The sequence below is a fragment of the Elgaria multicarinata genome, chromosome 1 (assembly GCF_023053635.1).
Source record: "Elgaria multicarinata webbii isolate HBS135686 ecotype San Diego chromosome 1, rElgMul1.1.pri, whole genome shotgun sequence".
Taxonomy (NCBI): Eukaryota; Metazoa; Chordata; class Lepidosauria; order Squamata; family Anguidae; genus Elgaria; species Elgaria multicarinata.
Genome location: NC_086171.1, coordinates 18,927,916 through 18,945,282, shown reverse-complemented (window position 1 = coordinate 18,945,282; position 17,367 = coordinate 18,927,916). Strand labels below are relative to the sequence as shown.

General features: G+C 46.0%; 1 protein-coding gene across 1 annotated transcript in view; it reads right to left on the bottom strand.

Moving 5' to 3' along the window:
• Positions 1 to 554: 554 nt before the first annotated feature.
• The window catches only part of STK31 (serine/threonine kinase 31), a 55,150-nt gene continuing 38,337 nt past the window's right edge, over positions 555 to 17,367 (bottom strand). The window contains exons 18-23 of the mRNA XM_063147594.1: positions 12,755 to 12,880; positions 11,632 to 11,718; positions 9,297 to 9,446; positions 7,085 to 7,210; positions 5,581 to 5,649; positions 555 to 1,607 (exon numbers count right to left, since the gene is read on the bottom strand). Of these exons, the coding sequence (XP_063003664.1) occupies positions 1,362 to 1,607; positions 5,581 to 5,649; positions 7,085 to 7,210; positions 9,297 to 9,446; positions 11,632 to 11,718; positions 12,755 to 12,880 (804 nt within the window). The 3' untranslated portion in view covers positions 555 to 1,361. The remainder of the gene's footprint in view (positions 1,608 to 5,580; positions 5,650 to 7,084; positions 7,211 to 9,296; positions 9,447 to 11,631; positions 11,719 to 12,754; positions 12,881 to 17,367) is intronic.

The window sequence follows — 17,367 nt, the reverse complement described above, 5'->3', positions numbered from 1 at the left end:
GAATAAAGCCGCCCCATTATTCACACATTGATCAAGGGACAAATTATTTAGAAAAATGGTAATACAAGTATCTTGCCATTCCCATTATTCGTTATGCAAAAATATGACATCCGATGGGAAAGCAAGGCTTAAGAACACTAATGGAACTAGGTTGTCAATTAAAGAAAAACTATACACTTAAACATTAAGCAAATTTTTTTAAAAAATCAGATATAGATCTTCAACCTGGTCACAGGATGAACTATATGAATACACGTAGAAATGGCTTCTCTCCCCGCCCATCTGCATCTTTCAACAGCAGTGACCCACTTGAACCAGTGTCACACAAGCGTTTCTCCCCCACCCACACGCTTCCTCCTGCCAGGCAGCTATACAGCTCAAAAGCACCAAGTCAAGAGCAGCACCTTGTGGTCAGATGCAGCCTGACATGGCACTAAAAAGGAAGAGACACTGATGTCCTTTATAAAGGTATGCCGAAACTTCCACATCTAGCATTTTAAAGCTCATAAGATATTTGTCCCAAACACCAAAGGCAAAAACGGTGGGCTTGCTTCAAAACTTTATTCAAGTAAGTTTAAGTACTGTAAATGCTGTCTTTCCAAAAAGAGACCGATGTGAACAGGGGATGACTTCTATAGCCAGTAAGCGGAAGGAATCAAACTGAACGCTCCTTTTACAAACGTTTCAGCAACATTCGTGTCAAAATGTAGGCAAACAACAAGCCCAGCTATCACTACATGCTACTGAAATAAGGCACAACAGACTCCTCCGGGTTTTGATTTTTTTTTTTTGTCTTCTCTGGAATGGATCTGTAAGCCTTTGGAAGCTTCTTTAAAAGAAGGTTAATTTTAGGGTTGGCTATGCAGGTGGCAGATTGCACACTTGCAAGAGTGCCAATGCCAGCGAGCCCTTTAAAAGGGCTAATCTATCAGATCGCTGGAGCGGAGTGATACATTCCTCCTGCAAAGATGATCTGTAACAGCCCTCTCTGCTCAGAGACCTAAGGAAACGGCACCCGCTAAGGGAACGTGGGAAGCTCCTTCTCATTGAGGAAAGGAATACTTGCACTCCTGCAAGGCAAGTGAAAAGGATATGTGACAACAGAGAGAGAAGAAAGAAGACAGTCCTGAAACTCAAACCATAACTCCGGCCTGGGTACCAACAGTCCTAGACACATATTTAAATTTGTTTTCAAGAAAAAGAAAATACATATGCAAATCCAAAGCAGAAAACAAATGTGCATAAACTTTTCAGATAATGTTGTGCTGTTGTAATCGTCCAGTTTTTTAAAGTTACAAGTCTAGCGAAGCTACTTTTGGATCCCCAAATTATGCTAATCGTCTTTCATTTGACTTTGCATCCTAAACACATTCAGAACCGTCAGGATCTACGTTCCTTGATGGTTCCGTCTCGCTGTCCTGCCTATCATCAGGCACCACGTCATCTTCTGTTCTCGCCCCTCCGCGTTCATATTCAGTTGATTCGTTTTCTGGCGGATCTGGGATCACCTTCGGCAATACGAAGCAGTCAGAGCTCAGCACCTGCTCAGAGGTCATTCGATCATTGGAGTACAGGAGATTCAAGAGCAGAGATTTCACTTTATCATCCTTTAAAAAGAACCAAAAAAAGGGGGGGGGGGTTTGCCAATTAAGACATCATGCAAGCCAAGGGAAATAGTTACCAACTTGACTGCCGCTTTTAAATCAACCTGAAGTTACTCATACATAGACTATTTCAACAACCTTCCCCAACCTGGTGCCCACCTCCCATGTGCTGGACTGTAACTCCCAGAACTCTCAGCCAGCACAGCCACGGCTGGAGAAGGCTGGACTAGTCCTATGACAGAAGGGCCCACAAAGGTGGGTTTGGTTTATTTATGATCTCCGCCAACTCCTCCCTTCCCCAAGCCCTGTGGCTTGCGAACAGCACTTTGGGAATCCGGGGCATTTGACCCCCCCACCCCCACTGTGATTTTGTAGAAGGCACAAGCAGTGCCTCCTGATGTTTCTTACAAACTACTTATTAGATTTTGTTGATTTTTATAAAACAAAAAACAAAAAATGTGTCTTCTTTTTGTTGTTGTTTTAAATGGATACTGTTGTTGTTTTTATACTGTTTTTATGTTTTTTTTTAAAAAAAATTGTATACTTTTAATGTTTACTATTTTTAATTGTTGTAAACCACCCAGAGAGCTTTGGCTGGGGGGCGGTATATAAATGTAATAAAATAAAATAAATAAATAAATAAATAAAAATGAATTGATTCTTGCCAAAAGGAGGAGGAGGAAGAATTCAAGGTGATTTAAAACAATAAAATGGCAACAAAATGTCAAACTACATAAAACATATACAAAGCAGTGAGATAGACAAAAAGCAGCAGTCAGGGGGAAAAACAACATTAATAGAAGCAGCATCGATTTCATATATATATATATATATATATATATATATATATATATATATATATTAAAAAGCAAAAACAACCACTTCTAAAAAAGCAGTCAAAGCTTTAACAAGTACACATGCAAAATACGAAGCCCAATACTTGCTTAAGCAGCCATGTTTATAACAGATGCCTGGCTTGACAGATATCTCTTGACAGAGCATTCCAAATCCACCACTGATAAAGAAGCCCTCTTCCTTGTTACCTCGTGCCATAGCTCAGACGGCCAAGGCATCCAGATCAAGACTTCAGATGCTGAACAAAGCATGTAGGACGGAACATGTACAGCAAGGGTGGGCAACTTGAGGTCCTCCAATTGTTTTATACTACAACTCCCATCATCCCTCACTGCTGGCTACGGCTAATGTGAGTTGTGGACTAAAGCATCTAGAGGGCTACAAGCTGGCCATCCCTGATATAAAAAAAGGTAGTCCATAAGTTACCCAGGTCCCAAACAACTTCCTGGAGAGAACCACCATTCCTTTCTTCCATACAGAACAAGAGGAACGCTGCAAATACTTGTAACTTCCTACACATTTTTCACATATACCTGAGGAGAATGTCTTCTACCCATGCTCTAAGATCAACTTCAGAAGCCTTCCTCCACATGCCCCTTCAATCAGAGATTCAGGAGGTGGCCATAGAAGAGATGGCCTTTTTAGTGGTGGGCCCTGGCTTTGGAAAGTTCTAAATAGGGAGAGCTTGCCTGACACCTACATTATTGTCCTCTTGGTAGTGGGCTAAGAATTTTCTGATTTCCCAAGCTTTGTAAGAATCCTGTTCGTTTGCTTCTTAGTTCCTATAGTTTGGTTTTAGTTCCTAATCCTGATGGAAGTTTTACTTTTAGTAATCCATGTTATATTTTATTCATTTTATGCTGATTTTGTTTGGACTATCACGCTGGGTGGTACTGTAAATGATTTATTGCATTTTCACTGTATTGTTTTTTAATTTGTACAATGCCTCAAGAGAAACTGTTTTATGAGGCATTTAATAAATCCATCAAATAAATTAAATAAATGCACAGGACAACTTAATTACCCAGCAAATTAATAACACTGACTGTCAGGAAAACTTTTTTTTAACAAGAATACAACATTTTAGTTGCCAGCTTTCAGGATGGGTGGGCTGATCTACAATACCCCGATTCAGAGATCAGGGCCCAATGATAGTGGGCTTCTTCACACACTCACACTCCATGCAAGCTATGGTCACCTCTGAAACCTGCAAATCCCAATTCTGGTTTGGAGGTGACCTATATTTTCCAGTAACCATATTTTGCCCAATTAAAACATCATTGCCAATTACAGTTCCTGTGAATCAGGAGTCTGTAGGTGGGCGGGAAGTCCGCAAGCCTGAAGCATGGCCTCAATCAGCCATGACATCTGGACCGGGCCATTGTCAGGCAACACGAGCAACTGTTTTACTGCTAAAGAGGTGCAATATAAAAAACTGGAATATCCCCACCATTGGCAGTATTTAGACAGACGTTTGCATGGGGGCACATGATTCTAACTGTGCAGAACAGTTAGAATCACCTGTCTTTATAAGTTCGGTGCTCTCTGGATTCTCTCTCTTTTCAACAAGATCTTAACCCAGAACGAGTATTGCTATTAACATGCAATGTGCTGATGGGTACCTGTGGCATTACCCCACAACTGAGTATCCTGCATGTGTCTAGTATGTCTGGTGAGTATGGAATGTTAGAACTGAGTGGGTGTGGTTTGTGATGTAATAGGTAGGGTGGGGGGAAGGAGTATATAAAGAGTGACTAAGGGAGTTGTTAGTATGTGTTAGTGTGTTGGGTTGGTAGTTGTTGTTGGGAGTGGAGATTGGAATTGTTTGTGGAGTGAGAGGAGATTAATTGCTAGGGATTTAGGATTGGGGTGTGTGTGTGTGAGAGAGAGAGAGAGAGAGAGAGGGAGAGAGAGAGAGAGAGAGAGAGAGAGAGAGAGAGAGAGAGGTGGTGGTGGTTGGGGAGTGGAGTTTGGATTTGGCAGAATTAGAAGCATTATATTTTCATTTGAAGCTTTTAACATTACAATAAACGTATTATTATTATTTTGCTAGCTACCAATTACCACGTGTCAGCTTGGCATTATTTACCTGCTCACAGTTATCAAACACCCTCACCAGAATATACCCACAGTACATTTAAAAACAGATCCAATATTTAACTTGTTTCCCTCACACCTAGGGGAAAGGTTTTGTTTAACCCTCCCTCAGGTTTTCAAGTGGTGATGCTTGGCCTGAGAAGGGTTTATGCAGCAGGCCTAGTATAGGTGTGACGTCGCAGTACCCTGTCAAAGGGTTCTGTTCATAAGAAAAGCCCTGCTGAGTCAGATTAAAGGCCTTTTTAGTCCAGCATTCTGTTCACTCAATGAACAACCAGATGCCCACAAGCAGGGCAGGAATGCAATAGCATCCTCCTGCTCATGATCCACTACAAATGGGATTGAAAGGCATACTGCCCCAGATGCAGGAGATAATATATAACCACTAAGACTAGTAGCAATTGTTAGCCTTATCCTTCATGAATTTATCTAATCCCCTTTTAAAGACATCCAAATTGGTGGCCATCAATACACCTTGCGTTAGGGAATTCCAGAGTTTAAGCATTCTGTGAAGTCATTCTTCTTTTGATCTGTCCTGAATCTGCCATCATTCAGCATCATTGGATGACTCTGGGTTCTAGAATTAAATGCAAGGAAGAAAAACCTCTCCCTCTCCACACACCCTTACACCTCTATCATGACCCCACCCCCTTACTCACCCTTTCTAAAAAAAACACACAAACGAAATCTTTCCTCACACTGGAATAGCTCCATCCCTTGACCATTTTGTTCCAGTTTCATCCTCCTTGCATGAGTGTATGCATGCATGAATGATACTCAGATTGCTTAGTCTTACTTTAGCATTATATTGTCCTCTACCTTTAACACCTTTCAAAGAGGCTTACATTTTTTGGAAGATCAAGGACAGGAAACAAGTAGATGCCTTATCTATACTAACAGTTGTTGCACTTAAGTCTTCTTTCACATATACTGTGTAAATATGTAAAGCTGGATTATTTAGCATCTATTTAGCCAGTTCTGCACTATTATCTGAAATATTTCTCACTGGTAAGAAGACACATACCATATCAAGGCCATCCATTTGAGGAGTTCCATTTCTGTTTATTTTAAACTCTTCGTTTCCAATTAATACCTGCAAATTTGAAAAGATGACAAAGTTACATTAAACATAAAGTTCTAGAAAACTGAACATAGCTGTAATTTCAGGTAGTCCATTAGACTCCGACTGTCCCTCCCATGTTGAAGAGCAGCAAAAGTGTTAAGCCAAGGGTTTTTAAAAAGCCAAACATATAAAGGTATATTTACATACAAATACAACTCAGTGGGCTGCTTTTATTCTGCTGACCTAAAGTTTATGCTTCCTTGCTGAAAATTAACCTCGCATTGGACTAGCACAGGGATAGGCAATTAGGTAGTCATCTGTCGATGACAACGGAGTTTGTTCAAGCTCCTTCCTCACAATTCACTTTGATCCTGGTCCTATGCCCTGCCACAGGTATGGAGCCAAAGCCGTAGTTGTCATGGAAGCCATGAAATTCTGAGCTGCTTCCACTGAGGGGCTGTTTCCATCCAACACAATCAGTTTGAGAGACGTCAACACCACCCCCGAGACCACCTCTATCAGCTCAGGCAGGGAGAATGTTGGGCAGCAGGGTGAGCGGGACACCCATAAAATCCAAATCCTGTCTCAATGCCCACCCCCACCAGGTGCATACACTGCTATACAAGGTACCCCGAAAGGAGGATGGATTCACAATAGATCACGGTGACTCCTGCTCACCTCCCCACCCACTGGTTCTTGACTATTTATTTATCTATCTTCTATACTGCCCAATAGCTGAAGCTCTCTACTGTTGCACTTGAAAGCCCCGTGGGTACAACGGGATCAAGTTCGCTTCCCTCTTCTCACCCAAGCATGTTCCAGTTGCTTCAGATTGGTCTACACATGTAGCAGAACCAGGTGGGAATGAGGTGGTAGAGTCCCAAGCTGGCAGAAAGGGCCACCATTTCAGACTCTATGGAGGGGCAGCATATATATTTGTATGTTCTTCTAGGTTTTGGACCGCAACTCCCGTTGGCTATGCAGAGCTGGAGGCCAAAACATCTGGAAGGCCACAAGCTGACCACCCCTGCTCTAGGTAAGACAAGTAGAAAACGACTACAGCTACCAGGGCTAGTTTGAAACCTCACTCCCAAATGTGCCAGGTTTTATTTTGTTTCTGATGTGGGGGAGTAGTCAAAGATGGCACATGCACCCTCGCAGACTGAAATGGTACAGTCCACTCTACCTCCTGATTCTACAAACACAGGTTAAAGAAAATAATGTGACAATCCTATTTAGAACCCAGGATGGGCAAAAATGAAAGTCCCTGGCTTAAATCCGCAGGCAACCCAACGGGCAAAACAAAGGAAGTGTAATAAATGTTGTTCTTCAGCAGTTATAAAATCGGCAATTCTGTTCAAAACACCACTTGCAACTTTAAAAAAAAATATCCGACAATAATTCAGGAACCAGATGTTGCGTCCTCTAATAAAGCTGATGTATTCATGAAGGAAGAATTACATACCCAGTAAAACAGGCAACCGAAAGCATACATATCCGAAGCTGGAGAAGGTGGCGTTCCACTTTTTACCTCAGGAGAAATTAAGCTCAAACCATTCAGTGCCATAGAATTCAATGAAGCACGCTGGACCTAGAACAAATTAAACATTCCACAGCTTGCAGTGACAATGGAACCTTTCTTCACATCTCCTATAAAAATGGAAGATTTATGCTAGCCTCAACATCAAGTGAGAAAGTCATCCTACCCCCTTGAAGGGACTGTGGAAGCAGCCAGTGTATCTATTAGGCACTGGACATCACCACCACAAGCTCTAATTTGGCACTAAAGGGATGTGGTTGACCACACATCTCTTGCTAACTCTCTTTGACCAACCATTCACAAGCTACTAACTCTTAGTCAAACTACAACTTAGGTTAATCAACGTTTTGCCTTTGAGCGCATGATTTTTCTTTCAGAAACAGACAGTGCGCCCCATCTCACCCGATCTGGATCAGGACCCTAGCATGGAGGCTATGGAGCTTCCCCCACCCCACTGTGGCCCCAATCCGGATCCGGGAGGAGGGGGCTCCAGAGTTACAACTGGCATAGCGGGGGTGGGAGAAATCCCATCAGCTTCAATGAGAGCTTTTTCTCTCATGCAAATTGCAGGCATGGGCAAGTCCAGGCCAGACTGGGACTGCAGGCAAATGGCTAAAGCCCCCCTTACTCCCCACGCTAGGGTCTCAATCCAGATTGGGAGGCTCAAATTGGCTACTTCTGAATGAAAGTATGTGATTAATGCACAGTGCATAAACGCATATAATATGCACATCCTGCAGCAAGGTTCTACATTCTGCATGTGCACTCTATCGCTCTCCCTGATTCTCAAAGAGGGAACCAAAGCACTGTTAAGTGGTGGGCTACTTAATTCTAGGGGCAGCCTTGATGGCGCCTGGTTGCCCCTGCTTTTAGAGAAACCCTGCGCTTTTGCTGCTGTGAGGTGTTGTCGGGTAATCCTGATGCAGGAGGCAGTGTGGGCTTTCTGGCAGCCATTCGGCTCGCCGGGCCCACCCCCTCCCCCTTGCCTAGCTTCCGATGAACAATGAGAGGTCTCCTTCCACCTGGGAGTGAAGACAGATGGCGGAAGAGTTGTGCTAACCTCACTTGAGCAGGAAAAATCGGGGTAAGTCTCTGACTTTCTGCTGTACATCTTCGTCTCTTTGCCCTGCAGTGGCAGCGAATCGGCAGCTGTGTCATATAACTGACGTAGCATCGTTTCGCAGCCACTGTGGGGCAAAGACAATATTTTGACAGCCCCGTAGTGTGACGTCTGCCTGTGCATCTTCTACAGCCCAGCACGGGGTTCGAAGACAGCCATGCTACAGAGGCTGCACATGTAAGTCTCCTACCTCTGTTCCGGCATTAAAGCCCTACAATATTAGAAAAGGAGAGGCAGATTATGGTAACCACGAACTAGAAGAGGCAATCACCCTAACCACACCCTACCCACGCACAGCGACTGTTTACAACTGCAGTTATCTTAGGGTTTGCAAAAATACTGGCAACCAACTTTGAGTAAACTGGTCCTAATTGAAGTGTTTTGGCAATTTCAAGTATTTTAGAAGTTGCTCCCCACACAGACTAAATGGCGGAAGAGCAACATCAAAACAGCACATCTCCACTGTTCTCAAAAGTCTCCTAAGTAGGAAACCCCTGGATCTGGCATAGGATGCTTCCAGATGAAGCTTTTATTGTGCCACCGCCCTGCCTCATTCATGGAATTTCATTTGGGGTCCAGACATCATCGTCTTCCACTTGTGACCCTCCCCCATGTTTTCCCACCACTTCTTCCAGCTTTTCCTTGCCGGAAAATCCGGTAAAGGAAAAAAAGACAGAATAACTGCATAGTGCCCTTTTTGACAGTGGCAAGACTCCCACATTTCGAAGCACCCATGGGCCTAATCTACACCAAGCAGGATATTGCACTATGAAAGCAGTATGAAAGCAGTATATGGTATGTGTCAATGGGCACATGTGTCAGTGACAAGTGTCAGTGCACTTCAATACCGCTATAAAGCAGTAGTGTGGCTCCTTCCTTTTATATATCGCTTTCATAGTGCAATATCCTGCTTGGTGTAGATTAGGCCATAGTCTCAAAAAGCAGTGGAAATCATGACTGTAATTAACAACATGGAAGATGTCCATTTATTTATATTCAAAGAGTTGGTTTCTTTACCTCTGATTTGGTGAAGTCAAAGTCTCCGACAATTCCCTGTTCTCTGTTTACAGCAAATACGTTGTTTTTATGTATTGACCCGTGAACTATGCCAGCTCTGTGTAGTGTATGCAGACCACAGGCTACTCCTTTCATGACTTTCAAAGTTTCCTAATTAAAAATAATTAGTAAAGAAGTCGTAAGGGATAAATCCTAGACTGTTCCCTTAAGCCAACCTGATGCCTTCCAGATATGCTGGACTACAACTCCCAGCACCTCCCACCCAGCATGCCATCAGCCTTTTGGGAATGTTCTAACAGATACCCATTGGAAGTATTACACTGCCTGTTGCAAAGCAAGAGACAAAGCCACTAAGCAAATTCCTTGCAACATGGACTTAAAGCATTTCCAAGTCAGGATTAGGAGCTCCATCACACCAGCATTATAGCCCACTGTCATGGTGAGCTGCATACAAAGGACTCAGATGACGCCGTCCATGTCCTGCCCTGATCTTGCCTCTTCCCCCCTCCTTTGCGAAGTTTCCAAATATGGGGAAGGAACGGTTTTTCCAGCAATGCGCTCAACCCTCTACGTGTATTTTTATCCCATCATACTCAATCTGATGTTCTGTGAGAAGGCGGCATTGCTGCTGAAAGGGAGGGGGCGTGCCAGGGCGAGGTGTCCCTGCGAACAACCAATACATTGTAAGGGGAGGTACAAATGAGATCTGCAGGGTGGGGGGAAACAGCGTTTCTGAGGAGAGGTGTGAAGCTGAATGGAACGTAAGGGTTTCAAACCTTAAGTAAACGGAGGGGGATAATAACAAGGGCAAATGTTCAGGTTTGACGGAGCTCAGGAGTTCCATGAACACCCTGGAAGGGGGCAATTTGGATCAGGATCACAGTGTGTATGTGTGTGTGTGTGTGTGTGTGTGTGTGTGTGGAGGGGGGGTAACCATTTGCCAATTCCTTGTTGCAAACACCTTCCTCCAACTGCTCTTAGCTGGGGAGGAGTAAGAAGCAGGCATGTTGAGGAATCAATGCAGAGGGAAAAGGCAAACCCAGCTTCGCAGAGACTCAGTTCAAATTGCTCCTCCCTGCTGCTTTGGGGGCAAGAAAAAGGTGCCAGAAGGTCTACTCATGGAACCATCACATCCAGTTTGGCACAACTACCCCATTAATGTCCAGTAGGAGATAAGCTCTCTCTGGTCGCTTCTGAAGGACAGAAACAGGAGAAGCCCATCTACCCAAGTCCTCATCTGCCTATATCCCCTCACCCCACATGGAAGACTGCTAGAAATGGAGGCAGTCTGCCAGCTCCAACTATGGTAGAATGTCTCTAAACTGCAGACTCCCAAGGGGAGTGGGAGGGGACTTAAGATGGGCAAACAGGAGGCAGGATGGTACCAAACCATGTGACAGAGAGGTAACCTCTAAACACTTTCAAAACAACAGGCTTGTTTATTTTGCTTATGGTAAATGGTGGCTTCAGGCGGAAGGAATTAAACTTTTTTTTTGTAAGAATGCTCTAGTCTTTTTTGATTGTGGGTTGCTCTCTGGGTTCTTTGTGCTGGTTTCTGCATGAGAGTTTGGTCATATGTTAGAACTGGAATATCACTGTAAATTAACACGTTGTTTCATTTCTTTAGATGCTTCAGAATGTACAAGGGAATGTTCTTTCCCCACTTTTCTTGTATGCAGCCTGTTACCAGTCAAATGATGTGGATTTCAGATCTTGCATATATAACAATTACTGATACAGTGATTTTTAATTAGTCTGCTTTTATCTGATTATTTGGGTTTGTCCTATTCTCTCAGGAATCTCTAAGCTTGTGCATTTTGCTTTACAGGTTCTATGCAAGGATTCAAACATCATCTTAATCTTGTTTCCATAAGGGCTGTAATGATGGCTTATATTTCCTCACACTGAAGAACAGACTGGTCAAAATGTGTTTGGGATATTGGTATTGTGTACTTGTACGGCCTTGATTTTGAAAACAGTGTTGGGACTATGTGCAGCCTGTACATGTCTGATGTATTGATGGGCATTTGGACCGCTTTAATTGCTTTGATCTTGTGTGAATTATTAGTATTCATATTAAATTTTTGTTCTATTTTTAGATAATTTTCCTTCAACCTGTTCTGTTTTGGTAATTGTAAGTGGTTAAGGACAGATTTATTGGCGTCTATTTTAATCCCAGCCACGAGCGATTGGTCAGATAGGTGGCTACGGTATGAATTCAACATGGCCTGTTTTGAAAAGCTGGATTCAGTGCTTGACCCAATGAAGTAGCTAGTTTCAGAAATTGAGTCAGTCAGCTTACACACAAACACACACACAGTGTCGGATTACTTACTTCTGGAGTTAAAGGTGTGGTTGTCTGCAATGTGCCCAGGCTTGCACCGGCATAATATGGGACCATCAGATATGCCACAGGATCAGACTTTAGAAACCAAAAACAGAACAAAGGCAGTGTGGGTTGGGGTAGAATGCATCATAGGTCTAGGGACTGTAAAACTCACGGGGCGAGTGCTGGTCAGCTGGCCCTGTTCCGGGAACCAGCCCAGCCAAGCGCTCAGCGAAGTGCACTTTCCTGGACCTCTGGAAAGTGTGTGATTTCCCCGGAATGCCATTAGCATATCTGGAGGAAATTTGCACTTTCCAGAGGCCCCGGAAAGCGCGCTTTGCCTCCTCCCCACCATGCCAATCGTGGCCTCAAAGGCCCTCTTAAAACCTTGGATTAAGAAGGCCTTTAAACCCCCGATAGGCGCAAGGGGGGGGAGCAAAAACACACTTTCCTGGGCCTCTGGAAAGTGTGCAATTTCCCCAGAGACGCTAATGGCATGCTGGGGGAATTGCACACTTTCCGGAGGCCCGGAAAGTGTGCTTTGTGTCCCCACCCCACCCCCTGCTGCGTCAATTGTGGATTAAAAGGCCCTCTTAATCCAAGGTTTTAAAAGAGCCTCTAAGGCCTCAATCGGCATGAGGGGAACACGATTTCCCCAAGGCTGGGGAAATCTTGTTCCTCCCCCCACCCACTGATGGGGGCCTTAAAGGCCCGGTTAATAGGGCCTTTATGGCCACCATCAGCGCAGAAGGGGGAGGGAGAAAACACACAATTTCTTCCGCTGTGTTAATGGCAGCTGCCATTAACGCTGCAGGGAGAAAGGACAAAGGCCCCCTTTGTCCTTTGGCAGCATTGGGACAAAAATCTACCAAGCTTGTCCGTGGGTGTCCGCTGCCCTCGCAGGCCCAGGCAGATTTTCACCCCATCGCTGCATATTCCAGGATACTGCGCCATTTTTACAATTATTGGGAAATAAAACAATTACCAGGTGGGGGCAATTCATCTTTTAAAAAGTACATTTGGTGCTTTATTCTGCATGGAAAGGCTTACCTGTTGGAGCTGTTATCATCTGAATCTTTTACACAAAGGCCCTCCGTTACCAAAAACGAGTGTGTATCAGTATATAACTTGCCTTGCATAAAAATAGGAACATGAGCTGCATTAAACCAGATTCCTCCTTCAATTCTCTCCAGACTTTGTGATACTTCGCTGCTCTTTCTATCACTCCTGTTTCAGTATTCATATCCACAGTATATCCCTAAGGTGTTAAATAAATTCAGATATGAATTGAAAGGCTTCACTTTTATTATGTTGCTTTTCCACTCAAAGATAACAAGAAAGCATCCCAAGGAAGGTCTGCTAAATCACCTATTATTGTATTCCAAGATTATTATTATTATTGTAATTATTATTTATAATAATTATTATTCATCATGAGAAAAGGGAGCAGGTGCACATCTGTGGCTGGGCGTGCTGAAAGCAGTGGTGGCCAAGGCTCAGGCTGGCACCAGTAAGCAGGCAGCCTCTCCTGCTGTGAAAATCAAACGGGCAAGTCCTTGGCTGGCTGCTCCTCAACAGAAGCAGAAGAAGCAGGCAGACGCACCCACTTCTCCAACTTGCACCCAGCAATCTCTTTTTGAGGGTGGGAAAAGTGCCCCTTTGCAAGAGGCAGGCGGTAGCATCATTAGTGCCATTGTACGAGGAGGAGGAGGAGTATCCCAAACTCCTTCATTATTGCTTGAGGCCGCGAGCCTGCTGATGGACCTGTCTCCAGATCTCATAGACGAGGTCCTCAGCACAGTGGAGGGGCAGGAGGAGGCGGCAGTGGTCCTCCAGGATGTGGGTGATGAGGAGCAGCAGCAGGCCGAGGCTCTCTTCCCAGTCTCATCCAACCCCTCTTCCTCTGTAATCCCTGTTTCTGTGGCGACACCAGAGAGCTCAGGTGGGCAATTGGTATCGAAAGACAAGCATAGTGTGGTACCACTTTGAGGTGGGAGTGGATCCCCGTTTTGTTGTCTGTCGCCACTGTAAGGTCACCCTAAGCAGGGGTTCAGCTACAGGGCATTATGGAACCAGCAGCCTGAAGATGCATCTGCAGAGGCAGCACCATTCGGTCTTGCTGGGAAAAGAGGAGGGCACTTCCAAGGCAACTGGTTCCAGGGGAAAGCAGAAGGCTACTGCTGCTGCTGCTGCTGGCACTCTAAGCCCTCCATCTTCCATCCCCACGAGGGGTAGGCAGGCAAACCTCGAGGACATGGGGTGGGGGAAGTATGGAGCCACAAGATGGTGTTTTCCAACACCCACCCAGATCACCCCCTGGCCTACTGGTCATCCCACCGCCAGATTTGGCCAGACCTGGCGTGGATGGCCAGTGATCGACTCAGCTGCCCACCTACCAGTGTTCCAAGCGAGAGGGTGTTCTCTATGGCAGGCGACATAGTGACCCCTCACCGCTCTTGCTTGGAGCTGGACTTGGTTGAGCAGCTGGTCTTTCTCAAGGGCAATCTGCCCCTGCTGGGATACCCCACCCTCTAGCCCTCGGGGGAGTGACAGGCAGGCTCCCCTCCCTTTAATTCCACCCCTCGTTCAGTTGGCAGACTATAGTTCAGGCAGGCAGGACTTTTCTTTTTAAAATACTCCTCCTCCTTCTCCTCTTCTTCTTCTTCTTCTTCTTACGATCATTATCATTTTTATTATTTAGTGGCTACATTTCAGTTCACAAAATCATCTCTGAAGCAAGGAAGCCAATCATTCAATTCTTCTTTCAGTAAGGCAATGCCTTCTTTGTCTTACATACAGTCAGGCTGTTCAGTCAAGTCAGGCTGTCTCTTCATTACTACCACAGTAGTAGTAAGCAGGCTGAATCTTCCCCTAAAGCAGCATACTTCATGCCTGGTGGGCATGAGCCTCTGCAAAAGCTCTAGGCAGAGTTTGTGACAGTATGTGGGTGTGTTTGCTTTGCTCACACTGCAGAAGCATACAAAAAGTGAGGGCAAAGCAGCACCACACCACACGCCTGTCTGTGGTTGGGTGAGGGGCAAGCAGGGAGCAAGGCAATCCCTGGCACCACCACCAGTAGCCAGGCTGCCTCTACCGCTATGAAAATCAAACAGGCCAGTCCTGGGCTGGGTTGGGAGCAACAGCAGCAGCAGAAGAAGCAGGCAGAGGTTCCTGCTTCTACAACTTGTTCCCGCCATTCGCTTTTTGAGGCTGGGAAAAGTGCCCCGTTCATAGAGCCACATCAGGCAACCATGGAAGGGCTTGCCTGTGATGTTTTGTTGCCGAGCGTAGTTCCTGACAGTCAGTTCAGTTGGGCGCTCCTGTCTGGGCTCCTGGCTTTGAGAACCAAGCTCACACTGCAACTCGTGGCACTCATTGACTTCACCAGCGCTTTGGCATTGGGCTGCTGTTCTCCTACAGCAACAGGAGGTAGACTCCTGCAGTCCAGTGGTTGCCCCTTGGAGGGTTCAATGTGTCCTCCAGTTCATTCGACATTTTTGAGGCTGGGAAAAGTGCCCCGTTGGCTGCTGCTTCGCTGAGCATAGTTCCTGATGGTCAGTTCAGTTGGGTGCTCCTGTCTGGGCTCCTGGCTTTGAGAAGCCACCTCACACTTCAACTCATGCAACTCATTGACTTCACCTGCGCTTTAGGCTTGGGCTGTTCTCCAACGGGAACGGGACTTAGACTCCAGCAGTCCACTGGTTGTCCTTTGGAGGGTGCTGGTTGAGGATTGATTTCTCCAGGTCATCCGACACTTCCACTTTGCGGTACTGGAATGCTATACAGGTGGATCATCCAGCAACGTTAATGCTCCAAGCCACAGCGTGGTAGATGGCTGCATCATCTTCCACACTCAAAGTAACTGCTTCAATATCCTGTGCAAGGTACTGTCATGGGCTGAGCCCATGGTTCCTTTAAGAGAACATCTTTTGCTTCATCCCAGGGAGAGGGAGAGGGGTTTCTTTGTGTTTGAAAAGGGAGTAGCAAGTGAAATGCCAAGGCCGCGCTGGGCGAGAAGCACCTGGCATCTGATAACGCCTCCCCGGGCTGGTGCCGGGGAGGGTAACAGGTTGCAGTTGTGCAATGTTTGGGAGCATTCCCCCCTCCCTTCAGGAGAGGTGTGAGTTGCTATAGGGTTTCTATTGGTCAGGGTGGGTCTGGTGACAAAGGGGTCCCAGAAAGGGATAAAAGGTTTAGGCACCTGAGGGTCCAGTCTCTTTCCTGTGGGTGTTAGGAGACCAGCGTGTGTGTGGTGAGTCAAAGCATCCAGGCCGGACCGGCTGGACGGTGGAGGCCCCACGCGGCCACTGAGGGAAGGAGTTTAGCTCGAGTGGCGTAAAGCCAAGTCAGGGTGAGCAACAAAGGTTGAGTCGCAGAGTTAAGTGTTTTGTTTTGTTTTAGAGTAGGTTTGGGTACAATTTTTGGGCAAGGGACCTTGCCGGAGTTATGGCTGGTGGGGGTGGTTAAGCGGGGAGCAAGTGTGAATTCTGTTAGGCTTGAGCGTGTGAAAAGGAAGGGTGAGGTGACAGCCCCTGCTGTCTTATGTATGTCATTCCTTTGTCCGTGTTCTTCCCCAAAACCTCTTAAGTGTTAACCTTAATGTGTGGACCCTTATGAAAGTGTGTGTGTAAAGAATAAAAGTGTTTGGTCCCTATTCTGGAGTGTGGCGTGGTTTCCTTGAGAACCTTGACTGTAAAGGGTTAACAAGCGGCAGTAAAGGGGTGTGTGTCTGGGCTGGCTGGGTCAGACCCCCCCCTTCTCTGGCCGGGGAATTGCTAAGCCAAACAGAGCAATTCCACTACAGGTACCAGCTCCTTTGTGCTCTCCTGCCAATGCCTGCCGGTCTGCCTGGGAGCCATGCTTGTGGGGGTAGCTGGATCTGCTGGGACTGACTTCCCCAGAGATCTATGGCTTACCTGTGCAAAGTACCAGCTCCTTTGTGCCCGCCTGCCAATGCCTGCCTCTGCCCGCATGTCTGCCCGCCTGCCAATGCCCGCCTGTCTGCCTGGGAGCCGTCCTTGTGGGGCTGGATCTGCTGGGACTGACTTCCGCACAGATCTATGGCTTACCTGAGCAAGGTACCAGCTCCTTTGTTCCCACCTGCCAATGCCTGTCCCTGCCCGCCTGTCTGTCCGCCTGCTAATGCCTGCCTCTGCCTGATTGCCTGCCAATGCCCGCCTGTCTGCCTGGGAGCCGTGCTTGTGGGGTAGCTGGATCTGCTGGAACTGACTTCCCCAGAGATCTATGGCTTACCTGTGCAAGATACCAGCTCCTTTGTGCCCGCCTGCCAATGCCTGCCTCTCTGCCCTCCTGGTGCCTAGGAGAGGTACTAGATGATGGGCTTTGTGGGTCAACCCCACCAGCCTCTGGCATGCTTGCTCCCAGTGCTACAGGGGCATAGCCACCTGCTGCCTCTCCTCCTCTGTGCCCGCCTCACAGGGACGGTTTGTGCGTGTCTTGCTTTGACTCAGGGGATTAATCCTGTGCTCATTAGACTTCTTGAAGTGCCAAGTAAATTTTTGAAGTGTGGAAGGTTTATCTTTAAATACTCCCCAATTCATGGCATGTTGGGATTTCCTTTGAAATGGCCATGAATAAGGAAAGCCTGCAGCATAAAAAAATCCCTGAGATATTTGGATTTGGGATGGGAGATTTTCAAAAATTCCCCAAAAGTCAGTGGAGGCTCGGATTGACTTCCAACTGGCCATGAAGGTGGATACATGGATAAGCTCTCATAGTGCCGAT